We start from the raw sequence: 14,189 nt of genomic DNA, 5'->3' as shown, positions 1-14,189 counted from the left end.
AAACGAATTTCATTAAAAAAAATGTTTTAGTGTAGTTACAGAACTATAATAGATAGTTGATTTGTCATTGGCTTCTATTATTAATAGATTATAAGCCGTAACTCAGAGATTACATATTTAAATAATTAGCCCCAGAAAGAGGTAACTCAGTACTTAAGGAATTCTAAAGAAAATTCTAAATACCACTATTCTTTATCATAATTGACATTTGTTATAATGAATAGGATACAACTTCCAGTTATAGAACCATATTTGAGTTCAATCAGATACTTATATACATTGTTAGTTATAAATAGGTTTAGTGAGCAAAAATATTAAAACTTGTTTTTCTCTAATGGCATTTCTTGAGTTCTCAACCCTCGATATGCAATGCGGCCCATACACGATCAAAATATTGATCAACATTGGGGACCCAAGAGGCAGGAGTGGATACAGAATCTACCAATGTGCGTGTCCAATGGTAGATTTTGTATCCACTCTTGTATCTAGGGTCTTTGATATTGATAAGATTGAATGTGTATGTCGTACACAACTATCTGTAGAATTTGCGGTGCTTTGTGTTGGCGCGAAAGTTAAACTCTCACTAGGTGCACGATGTAGTCTAGCGCGTCTTGTACTTACATGCTTTGTGCTTGCGGTTAAATTAATTGATAAACATGTATGATTGACAGTATATGTTAGGGACAAAGTCCTGCTGAATATCCAAATTAAATAGTCGAATATTTACTCGGGCTTTCGCGATCAATGAACTGGTAGATGGTCGTGCGTCTTCAACTCGCCAGTCAAAAAAGGTGGCGATGTTATATTTTCCCAAATTCGACTCCAATTTAATGATGATATCTCTGCTAAGCAAGAAGCTATTGCCATGCTTGTGGTCTCATGTTATTGCTAAATAAAATGCACTTTCAACCCTGTAAAAAGAATTGTGTTAGCCCTTTTAATACTGATACTGTGCTTCATAGAATTCAGAATGGGCAGGGTGGCGGAGGCGGGGGATGTGGAGGTGGGGGATGTGGTACACACAAACTCTATGGGATTGATATTTTTAGTGCATAATCTGGTTCTGTAAAGGCTATAAACTGGATTTTGACTCGAAAAGACTCATGACCTTACAGCTAAACATTATTCTACTATTGTTTTTAATCATTTATCATTGGTTTAGTCTAGAAAATACAAACTTTTCCATACAAAACTACCCGTGTTCATATTAAACACTGTAGTAAGTAATGCGGATGTCTTCAAATCTAAACGTTACTGTAAAATTTTAATTACTTATCCTACCATAGTCAAAGTGTAGATTTTCTGAAGGGACATTTGATGAGGAATCTAAATATTGACTTACTTTTTCTGTATGGGTTAGGGGCAAAATGTTTCAGTTCAAAATAGGCTGAATTGTAAAAAAAATTCTAGCATACTTTGGGACATCCTGTATTCCGAGATTACCAAACAGCTGTGATTTTGGTTTCTTCCAAAGTCAATGGGTTCTCCCATCCTCTAACCAAATGAAAGTTGGTAATAAGCAATGCATTAAGTAACCCATTTTTTTATCCGAATCTTTTTATTCCACCCTGTATAACTTCAAGGTCACCCTGCATAATGAGTTGAAATGTGTATATTTGAATTGCTTATGCCTTAAGCTTTCCAAAAATGTATACTTTTGCTTGTTTAGGGTTGATAATTGTGGAGATAATCTAATTAGAAAATCGATTGGTGTAAAAATTCATAATATTTGTGATGTAACGCTAAGGGTGGCGAGTTCAGGACACATGGCCAGATTCTAAAATCAGAATAGAGGTTATCCGTGTTCTATAAGCTGCATATCCTATCAGCGACTGTTTAGTACCTTGTTTAGGACTTTCAAAAGAAGTACCTGCATGCATACGTGCAAGTGGGGTTACCATAACAGTTTCAAAATAGCCCGCCAAAGTCATGCAGGTAATTCCGAGGTCGTGCATTGAATTGGTTTGAATGAGGAATACTACGGGAACCAGCGCCTTTTGTTAGAATTCACACATGAGTAAGGTGCTGTGCAATAATTATGAGCCCCCGGGGGGGGGGGGGGATTTCCAAACGGCCCGCCAAAAATCGCTTGTCCCCCCCTCTCGGCCTGCCAAAAATCGCTTGCCACCCTCTCGGCCCGCCAAAAATGCTTTGCCCCCCCTGCACATGCCAAATTTTTGGGATCTCAATTTGCAAACCTTAAACGGTCTAGATAAATGTTGCGAGCGTAGCGAGCAAGAAAATTTGCATAATAAAGCGTTTCCGTACTGTTTTCCGAAGCCTTTTTAGAGCGTTTTATTTAAAAACGCGCCCCATGAATGTGTGCCAAAAATCGCTTGCCCCCCCCCCTCTCGGCTGGCCAAAAACTGCTTGCCCTTCTTTCGGCTCTGAAGCTTTGAAGATCCATGGTACCAGATGTTGCCGGTGAACACTGGGTCACAAGATGATCAACTGATGTCATGCAAAGAATCGAGATATTCAAACATAAAAAAGGTTAACATTTTAAAACAAATAGCCTTTTTTATATATTTGAATTGCCCGAAACTTTTAGAAGTTGGTTTGCAACTTAGCTGGTGAGTCCATTTCAAGCAATCGCATTCAGTCTTTCGTATTGTTGTTATTGTAGTCCAGATGAAAAGAGGGTGTGGAGGGAAGTAGTTCGTGGCTATAGTTTGCCTTTCAGAGTCCGGATACAGTGTTCATCATAATTTGGATCTTAAAAGGTTATACCATTTTTTTCCCTATGGCGAATTATCTTAATCTCAAAATGTGTCAATAGGGTTTGGCATGTGCATTGGTTTGATTGAGTTAAGCAAAACGTGGATATAAAACATGTAAAATGTATTTGAGTCGACACATATTGCGACATTTTATCTTATTGCATATCAATATCACTTGAACCAACATGGATTTAGCATTGTCTTGAATACAATCTTAAAGACATACTTCAAGCATACATAGAACACACGGTATTTTTCCATGCTTGAAAAGACAAAATGGACAAGAAGTAACAGCAGAAGCAAAGATATGTATTTTAATAGAGAAAAATTCTTACAATAAGTTTTATATTACCTGATATATACAGAAACAATATAAAACAATGGTGGACTGGTTCTATTTTGGAAACTATTTGTCTATTTAAAGCCATATTATAACATTTGCTGAGGAGGATGCCCTCAATATTTCAAAATTCTTTTTTACACGATTATATTGTACTTTATTAAACCAACAATATACCCTGCAAAAATCAAGACTCTAGGTGCTGTAGTTTTGTCAAAATCCGAGATCTTGAATAAAACGCAGGAACCGTCGTTTTATTATTACAATGGAATTATTAGTCGAACGCATACACGATGTTCATAACACAGTACGTATATATATGGCGTGCGGGACCGTGATCTAGTACAACAAAGCATCGTACCATAACACGACCGAAGGAGTGATACGTATTGGTGATATCGGCACTGGTAGTAAATTTTCTTTGCTTTGCCTTAGTTGTTCGGCTCAAAAATAAAAGGGATATATATATCTGGCAGTAAAAGCTAACATTTTATGGCAAAGAAATACTGATCTATTTTGTATGAAAATATTATAATATGGCTTTAAGCTGCATGCGGCATGCTTGCGTTAAAGCTGGTACCAACTTATATTTTTTTGAATCCAAATTTGCTTATTTGCTAAACTGTTTCTCAACCCCATAACCCTCAAAAAGGACCCTGACACTTCCCCCCAAATAGGGGTCAAAAATAAAACATGCTCAAATGTAACATTCGTGTACATGTAGTTATAGGTCTCAAAAGGTTCAAGGTGAAACTGCCAAATTGAGGCAAATTGTTCCTCTAGCTTAATGAATTCAGGAAAACTAGCTTAAGGAACTCAGGAGAAGAATAGTTTTCACTATCTACGATGTAAAGTTCAGACGAAAATCAAATGCATTTTTCCAAATGCCAGTCTACGGTGGAACTTTATAATTGCAGTAAGTTTCAAAACGTCTTTTAGATGATCACGATTTGTCAAGTCAAGCGGTTCCAGCAGAACATTTTGAACAGGACTGTACGAAAAATCCTTGGGAGTTTTAGAACAGTCACACTAAGTAACAATTAGAGTCACACTAAGTAGCAATTGAATACATGAATACAAAACCCACCCAAGTCCATGGGAAGTGATTTTGAGAAAAAAACCTGTGTATCATTTTAATTCCTTCAGTTAGATTTACCTGGTCAGTATGGTAAGTTGTACGTGCAAATGGGTGGGTTAAACTGTATTAGGTATGACGATTAGCATTTCAGGGACTTCGTGGGGGTTCATTTTAAATGCTGGACTTGGGTGGTTTTTTGAATCAAATACAAAGACAACAATGTTGGAATGAGATTATCACTAGTAAGATAATACAAAATAAAGCACACAGGTATGTATAATGTTGATAAGCATTCTGCCATGTAATATAAACCCACACACTTTCCTTGATTAAACCCATTTTTTTTTTCAAAAGTCACTCTCCAGCAATGAATGTGTTACAACTGGACTTTTATACATACTGGATTTCAATCAATGTGTTACAAGACTCAAATCATGGACTTGGGTGATTCTTTCATGCATGCTATTTTTCACATGCTCAATAGACACAGAGGATGAATTTGAGTTGTTCTTTCATACATATGACAGGCCTATGTATAGCAACAATTTCCCATGCTTATCTCAATTTGGCCAAAGTATGGACTTGGGTGGGTTTTGTATTCATATATTCAATTAGAGTCACAATAAGTAGCAATTAGCTGTTTTTAATGCTTAGAACCTTTGAAATATACAACACACCATAAGCATAAGCCGGGTCCAACTAATATAACTATTACACCTTCAAGAAACTGAATGTCAATTATAACTGCGTGTCAAGAAATTAAGTCATTTCATAAGCAAACTATTTACATGAGTGGAATAGTTCCCGTCACCTTCATTATTTTACAATAACAATGGTGATCGTGCTACTGAAGGTGATTTTAAAATGCAATACACCATATATATTTTACATGGTCATGTTGAAATACATATTAGCATAAACAGGGTCACATTAAGGGAAGGGGTATGAACGTTTGGGCAGTATTTATTGTGGGACATTAGAGCACATCAGACATTTGCATTCTGAATACGAAGAATGTCCTTCTGATATCAAATAATTTTGATTTTTTGAAATTCGCAATGTAGTACACATTTTATGGCAAATCATTAAAAATTGATATTTTTGATATTTAACAGTACTTGAAGTATACTTTATAAATCTTATGATTTATACTTAAAGTGTATGTAGGTGGGATGAAAAGCCGACGATCAATTGAAAATGTTGACCTTTCGTATTGAAGATATGGATTTTTTTGGTCTTTTTGGGAAAAAAATCCATATCGTCAATATAAAAAGTGATCGTCGGCTTTTCCTCCCAATTACATACACTTTAAGAATATATCATTAGATTTATGAAATTTATTTCGAGGACTGTTATATATCAAAATTTGAAAAATATCAAATTTTAATAATTTGTCATAAAATTTATTATATCGTGAATTTCAAAAATTATTTGATATCAGAAAGACATGCTTCGTATTCAGAATGCAATTCGATACGTCTGAGGTGCTCTCGTGTCCCACAAAAAATACTGTCGAAACGCCATAAACACTCATTCTAGATCCCTTAAGGGATCGGATAACAACGTTTGCAGTAATTTTTGTGGGACTTGAGAGCACATCAGACACACCAATTGCATTCTGAATACGACGAATGTCCTGCTTATAAATTTGATTGTTTGAAATTCGCGATATAATACAAATTCTATAGCAAAATGATTAAAAATTAGATAATTTTGATATTTATCAGTCCTCAAAGTAAAGTGAAGATATATATTTTTATATTTATATCTTCAATACGAAAGGTCATAATTTCCCAGATACATACAAATATCAATTTTCAATATAAATTTGCCATAAAATTTGTATATTATATCGCAAATTTTAAAAAAATCACAATTATTTAATATCATCAGTTGATTCCTTATATCCAGACTGCACTTTGATGTGTCTGGTGTGCCCAAAGGTCCCACAAAAATACTGTGCAAACGATGCTATCCGATTTTGACTATCAAACTTTTAAGAAATGATGCCCGGAAATGATGCCAACTATGACTGCAAGGTAACGAAGTATTTCATAAGCAAACTATTTACATGAGTGGAATAGGTCCTCCCGTAACATTCATATTACATTATAATGGAGGCCATGCTACCAAAGGATGTCATGCACGATGTATATACTTTTGTTCCCTTACTAGCGTATTTACCTATCATTATATTATAGTATTGTTTAATTACTAATATCTACACCTTCTTGAGAACATGCTGAAGGTGATTTTGTCACCATATAATTTTTATTCCTTTATTGACGTGTTTACTATAATCATTATTTACATATTATTGTTTAATTACTATAATATTTTGCAGTAAACCTTTGACCAGAGCGTATTTTAAGCGTACATCGCGTATTTACTGCGTTGAAACGTACTTGTCTCTGTTTGACTGCTGAGGCGATCTGCTGTTGCCGAGTGGAAATTTATGAATTCATGTACGCGCTCGTCAAAGGTTTACCGCAAAATATCTCCAGCAACCTTCTTCTAAAGGCGATTTTGTCACGATGTATTTCAACTGTATTCCTATTTACTCATTTACTGTCGTTGTGCTTATTAATCAAACACACTTATCATATACTGTATTTACATAGTACTGTTTAAAACATTCTTCAACAACCAGTGACAAACGTCTTCTCTTCATTCCTCATTGATCCCGATTCCACATACCAACTCCTTAGCGATAGTATACAGGTTGTCTCTGTAAAAGAATGAAGAGAAATAATAATAATTATTATTAAACAATATTACTATGGAGTCTAATTGATCAGGGGCGTTTATTCCATCTTGAAAAGTGGAGGGGAGGGGGCAGATCTCTTTAAAGTTGACTTTGGTGCGTCAGCGCCGAACGCGCAAGGGAGGGGCCTCAGAAGTTGCACTGTTTCTCAAAATGACGCCCAAAATGAAGCCAGGGGACTCGTGACGTAGGGAGTTTGCGGGAGATGTAGCCCCCTCAGAAGTTGGAATTTATTCTCAAACTGAAACCACTTCAAAGTGCATGCTAGAATAACGAAATGCTCCTTTAAACTACCGTACCCGTGGTTGCCCGTATCCTTGATAGCCGTCATCTGGTGCATAATTCACTGCCCTATTGATGTTGTATGGCGCAAGACCGCCCGCTCTGCCTCTTGCTGCTACTGCGACAGGTCTTGGACCAGGTCTTAATGACGACACAGCAAGGCAGATTCCGATAACAATGAGCAGAAGTACACCTCCTCCAACACCGCCAGCAATACCAATTATAGCTCCAATTGACAAGCCTACAAAACAATGAGGCGAATATTTTATGTTGTAAAATATTGATAAGTCTTTGATAGGTTACATCGAGTAGTACTAGATATTGATAAGTTGCTAGTTGCGTACACCTCAGCAGCATATTGCAAGATAATATTGAAAGAAACATGAAACCGGGCATGAAACCTAATCTATACACATCTAGGTCTCATTAAGGGCTCACCATAATTATTTGATATGAGCGGTTATTATGATTATAGTAAATCGGCAATATTTCCATCTCTAAAAGGCTATAAAATACACAAAAGTGAGCCGGCTTAGCAAATATATTAACCTCCTCCCACGGAACATCCCTTTCCAATTCGGTGGAGCTAGGAGCTAGGAGCTACTAAGCTTCAGGCTTTTAAATCTTAGCAGAGTGTTGAAAACCGGGGTTAAGAGACCAATTGCCAATCGCATGGAGAAGATCTGAGGAACAGAGAACTCATCGAGCTCCGTCAGAATATCACCTCTAACCCACTATTATGTACTTTACCTGACCCAGAAATTTTGTCATCATCCAAAATAGTAACAATGGCTTCATCAGGATCACCTTTAGAACCAGACGTAGTACTGACAATAGCTACTCTGAACGTTTCGTCGTTTTCATCATCTCCATCGTCAAGGATGGGCACAGAGAATGTCTTGGATGTCTCTGAGGTGCTGAAATCGATGAATCTGCTGCTCACAATGGTGTAATCAGTGCCTGCGATAGCTGTGCCACTACCAATGATTGTTTCCACCTATATAATAACAGTAAATACAGTGGTTTAATAGTTTTCATACATTATATTATATATAATAACTTGGCATATATACAGTAGAAATAATTCCAATCACTTTTACAGAGAGCGGTAACATGTAACTTTGGTCACTACCTGTACATGCTGTAGGGCATATGATTGACAACTTGCTTGTACATCATATTATTCGTAACTAATGCATTGTTTGATTGGAAAAGCAAAGTAAAACATACCCACTCTTGTTGGAGTGATGTCACTGTCGACTTCAATGGTCAAATCCGCGCTTCCGGATCCTTCTACTGCACTGTACTCTGATTTGCTAAACCTTACTTTTCCTATATATGAAAGTTGAAATTTAAATGATAAAAAAAAAGTTTAATCACGTGTAAAAGATGTTTGATCATCAAAAGAGGACACGAAATGCATGCCATTTACGAATTTAGCCCATCAGCTGCATAATGGCGGGGAGAAATCATTTACAGTAATTTTCCTTTTAGTTTTGCTTTTTGGTAAAAGCACACTGAATGTACTCATTGTTGTCATAGGCCTACTAAAAGAACCAACATGGCTGCCATGTATCACTTATACTAACTGGGGCTGTACATTCATTCGAGTAGGCTACAATACCTGTGAATGAATTTGGTTTGGAAGATATAATATTAAACAGAAAAGTTAATCAAAGGCTGCTTTCATGCACAGATTTGGTTTAAAATGATACAGGATGTGTAGTTGGGTGAGAAAAACTTGCCTGCCAAGTTTTAATTTTTGCCAACAAAGCGTTTTTGAGTTATGCCATTTTTTATCATTAGAAAGCCCCATTGACTTTGCACATAAAGTGGTTTTGACACTAAGCCTCGTTCACAAAAATTGGTAAAAGTTTGAAAATGGATACTATGTTTAAATATTATTTTTTCTCCTTTCTATCCCATTTATAGAACTGCTTTTTGGATCTTTTTATTACAAAAATGTTACCAAATAATATTAGTGATTGTTTCCCAATATATTGGTCAGTAATATAGGGGATATTTGAAGGTAATGTTAGTACTTGCTCAAATTTTCTTGATTTGATCTAGAAACACTGAATGATCCAATTTCATAATTATTGTCTGAGCTAACCATAGGGCCAATTTTAACAAACAAGGTGTCATATGAAAGGTTATTAAATTTAGAAACTTTTCTCGCCAGCTTTTTTTAATAAAGTGTTTCTATTTTAAGTTATGGGTGTTTCTAGATTTCCCTAATTTAAAAATAGAAAAAATGATTTTTCTCAAAAAATAAACACTTTATCCAAAAAATCTGGCGAGAGAATTTAGATATTAGGCTTATTAACCACCCCACAAACTATGGAGACCATATCACATTCCCTCTAGGCTAGCAATAATTATTAGTAGAAAAAATTAGGGAATTTTCAAAAAATAAAGAAAAACATAAGAATTGCTTAAATTTTCATGAAACATTAAAAATCAGTGGAGTAAAGACTTATCTTCAATTGGTTATATATTTGAAATGGATACATAATTCTGATTTGAAATAGTGGCTATTTTCCTGCATGGGTCTATTATCCGATGCTCCTACCTTAAAAGAACTTTTAGGCCAACACCGATCCCATGTTGGCCGTAGGTTCTTCTTCATCTGCTTGATCGGTTTTAAGTAGAGTGCTCATCAATAATTTAGTCATGCTACTGCAGAATTATTACAGTCTTTATAGGGCGAATTCAGCACTGAATGTGTAGAAATTCATACCATCGTTATCTTGTACAGTCACAGTTGTGACCCCGCTCCCAATTTGTATATCAGATCCTTGAATCTCCACCGTGAACCTCTCAGTGCGTTCCTCATTACGATCATCGATAACAACAAGATCCAAAGAGGCTCTGTTGGAATTAGTCCCAAAGGAAACTAGACGGCTAGTAAACCCGATGTAGTCTTCGCCAGGCAGTGCTGTACCACGTCTAGTAGAAACGACTGTTGATTTTAAAGTATAATAATCATGAATCAGGGCTCTGACACTTCACCAATTTCTCTTGAACTTGCACACTCGCCAAGAAACAACACATTTGAATCACAAACCCATTAAACCTTTTTTGTAAACATTTGCCGTAAATGCAAAACTAAAATTAAATTAAAATTAAACTTTTGATGTATCTCGTTTTCTATTTCCCAACCACCACATCGCATAGAGCTGCATAGTCCTAATCAGAACATTATAAAGATGCTCTTAAGCCGGGGTTACGTTTTTCCAGTTTTTAAAATCATCCGTAATTAAAAGGTTGTTTTGGTTTTGTACTTTTTTATCATCATTTTTCAGCAATGATAATGATAATTCGGCGATATAGAGTAAGGTCCATTTGTTGCTGTTGGTTTTCATGATACCTTAAGGGGCTGTGCAATAATTATGAGCCGGGGGGTAAAATTTTCAAACGGCTCGCCCCAAATCGCTTGCCCCCCTCGGCCCGCCAAACAATCCGTTGCCCCCCCCCCCCCCTTGAACATGCCAAATTTTTGGGATCCCAATTTGCAAACATTAAATGGTCTAGATGTATGTTGCGGGCGCAGCGAGCAGGAAAATTTGCATATTTAAGCGTTTCCGTACTGTTTTCCGAAGCCTTTTTAGAGCGTTTTATTAAAAAGGCGCCCCATGAATGTGTGCTAAAAATCGCTTGCCCCCCTCTTGACTTGCCAACAATTGCTTGGCCCCCCCTAATTTTACCCTCCCCAGGGCTCATAATTATTGCACAGCCCCTAATTACATGTTAATTACAACAAGTAACGAAGCATACTTCTCTCAGATAACCGTAAGTCATGTAAGTAGTGTGAACTTACAAATTTCAGAAGCTCTGCAGAAGTCACCAGTTCTAATAAAATACACTGGCTGTGATCCAGATGATTCTATCCGAGTAATATCAGGGTCTTCTACAGAATATATAACTGAAAACAAAGCAGTTGATAAACAAATATTTGTGTGAAACAATGACAAATCTCTTCAGGTAGACAAGTTGAAAAGTATAGTATTGCATGGGATGAGTAGTAGAATTCTAGGAATTATATCTACTTGGCAATTAAAGAAATGAAAATAGTAGAACATGTACCGTTTTGGTCCTGGATAGTCACGGTCGCCACTGCTTGGCTAACATCACCGAAACCAGACACTTTACTCAAAGTCAGCGTAAATGTCTCTGCGCCTTCATTGTTACCATCTGCATTGATGTTGAATGTTACCACTTGGCTTTGTTGATTTTCTAAGAAGGTAATGAAAGCTTCTTGTGTTGTGTAGTCATCTGGGTAGATAGCAGCATTATTTCCTATGCCATCTGATGCGGTTATTTCTGGGGAAAACAAAATACTTAGGCTAGATTGGTAAGCATTGGTGTAAGAGGATAGATGCCTAACCACAAAATATTGATGTGCACTTCGTGTTTATACACACATGACATTTTACAAAAGGTAAACATTATGGGTTATCATTAATAGATATGTGGCCTATACTTGTGCAAACCGTGGTAATGGTGGACCACTGTAGTCTATATAATTGTTATTTTAACGCATGGACGTCAATTCTGGGGGCAGGAGGACTGGGGGACGACACCCACACATTATGGCAAAATGAACCACTTTTAATTTATTTTTAGCCCTTCTTGACAATTCAGACCAAACGCCGCACACTTTTAATGACGGGTTGTTGACGCCACTCATTTAACGTAGGATCTCAACACAAAATTGAAACGTATTACGCAGGGCCTATATACCCCAAACACTTTTGTAATGAAGAGTAAGGTTCAAGATAGGCTCAAGATGTGTCTTTAAAATATCTAATTTGCTAGCATGCATAGGGTCGTCACTGTCATAAATACATGACATCACAATGAAATAAAGAAAAAAGTAAAAATATAGTAAAATAGAAACAATTTTTTTAAAACTTCCTATAATGTCCCTCTTTTTTCATTTTCTAATAATTATTACATTAAATGGACATCAGAAACTCAGTCCTTGTTAAAAATGTGACGTTTTAATTCTCGCGTTTGATAAGCAAGCTTATACAGATTAAGATTTCGCTAATATTAAGCATGACAAGAAGTTGTTGTTTTTAATTGATAACATGCTTAATAATCTTTAGTGTGGTTCCTTGTGGTATACTTCCACTACCCGTTCTTATGACCGTAACCTCTAACTTCCCACATGTTTCACCAATGGTGTAAGCAGCCTCTTCAAACTGGAATCCCTGAACTATAGAATGAAAATAAGAGAAAAACATAAATAAAGCACACATTACTTATTTGGCAAAATTTTGATGTACATCATAATCGGCTTTGTTCCAATCAACCGGTGGGGTTAAGAAACCGTACTCTTTCCTGGGACTCTTTCCACTGGTACACTTCCACCACCACCGTCTGTCCATTTACGATTAATTGATAAAGATGAACGGCTCCATTTGGTACTTTTTGCACATCGCACGTTCTTGTAGGGTATAGTCAATTCAGGAGCATCAAGAAGGTGACAACACAATACCCGGGATGGTACTGCTTGCCTTCTCGCATTCATCGTCTAAAAAAACTGACGATGATTTAATAATCCACATGAATTATCTATCTTACTGTCAGATTCAGGGTACCAGATCTATCCTACATTAAAGGCAGTATAAAACTATCTACATTATCTACCTCTCCTTCAAAATGGTGAGAAAAAAATCAATATTATTTGCAATTATTTGTAATAAAATTCGTGCATTTCATTCATTTTAGCTCGTTTTCATGCATGGTCATAGGGTATACGTTTACATAAGGCCAAAAACACCAAAATGTTTTTAAAACATGATAATGCATGTGTTTTTGGTTTTAGTTAAATCATGAAAACTCATTTTTAAAACGTGTTATACTGAAAAAATAATACAACAACATTTTAAACCAAAATTCGAAATGCTATAGTAAAATATCATTTGGCAAACATTTTGTGTACTTAAGTCTATTTAGAATGTTTTGCAACAAGTTTTGAACAAAATGTTTTTTGAATGTTATTAAAACCTTGTATACCCTTGACCCTCACATACCCTTTAACCCGACATTTAACGTTTTCTGTAATATACTGCTGGATATACTGCTAAATTGCTGGGTATATTAAATTATCTATTTTCATTTTGCTTTAAAAGGTAAACAGTGTACAAGGGTTGGTCAATAATATCACGCAACTACTATTTATCTCTGCTCATGCATGACTTAGATGACTGTTACTTACGATCAATAAAGTTTGTACCTTTGTCTTTTAAAATACATAACAATTAGTATTAGAGTATCTTTAATTGCGTAATCTCATTTGCATAAAGTCATTACTATATGCACACTCACAATTGTCAACATTGGCGGGAAATTTGAATTGTAGTTGAGGAACGTGTAATAAAAAGAAGCAAAAGTAAGAACCAAAGTAGTTTATATTTTTAGTATGAGGTAATATTCAATTGATAATATTGTGAAAGAAGAAATGTATCCGTACGCGTCAACAGATGAGGAAGGGTCCGTCCTTGAACTTCACCAAATATAGGCCTTTAACGACAAACAAAAATGGTGTGACAATCATGAGAAAAGAGCCCACAAGGTAGAAGCAAGATTCCAAATTATCTCCAGAATAAAACAAAAACAAATATGATTATTGATATAGTATGAGAGATCAAAGTCCGGACAATAGAAATTGTTGCAATAAAAATAGAAATATGCGCATGCGTTGATGGTATGCATAATTAAAAGTACCAAAATGTATGAAAAACAGACACTTTTACCAAAAAAACGCTAAAAATATGACTTATACAAGAGTTGCGGAACAGTAGCTGTGTGAGTGAATTGCTATACTAAGTCTTATGCTTTCGAAATTCAAATTTCTTATTCAATGGTGTGCTACTTTGATTACAAAAACATGACCTTTAGAAAACAAAGGGTTCATTAAGAAAAACATTTTGTGATTTCACCACTGGGATCTCCCTTTTTAATAACCAGTAGATACCCAATCGAACCAGGTACCAT

At 35.8% G+C, this 14,189-nt stretch overlaps 1 protein-coding gene across 1 annotated transcript; it reads right to left on the bottom strand.

Annotated features, from left to right (window-relative positions):
- Positions 1 to 6,734: 6,734 nt before the first annotated feature.
- Positions 6,735 to 12,720, bottom strand: LOC140172756 (FRAS1-related extracellular matrix protein 2-like). Its single transcript, XM_072195886.1, has 9 exons — positions 12,525 to 12,720; positions 12,316 to 12,405; positions 11,271 to 11,507; positions 11,005 to 11,109; positions 9,925 to 10,146; positions 8,415 to 8,516; positions 7,935 to 8,183; positions 7,202 to 7,425; positions 6,735 to 6,866 (listed from the first exon to the last, which is right to left on the bottom strand). Exons 1-9 carry the CDS (start codon positions 12,718 to 12,720, stop codon positions 6,843 to 6,845), a joined length of 1,449 nt encoding a protein of 482 aa, XP_072051987.1. The 3' UTR covers positions 6,735 to 6,842.
- Positions 12,721 to 14,189: the final 1,469 nt, after the last annotated feature.

This window comes from Amphiura filiformis, chromosome 16 (assembly GCF_039555335.1).
Source record: "Amphiura filiformis chromosome 16, Afil_fr2py, whole genome shotgun sequence".
Lineage (NCBI taxonomy): Eukaryota > Metazoa > Echinodermata > Ophiuroidea > Amphilepidida > Amphiuridae > Amphiura > Amphiura filiformis.
This window is presented reverse-complemented; position numbering and strand designations above follow the sequence as displayed.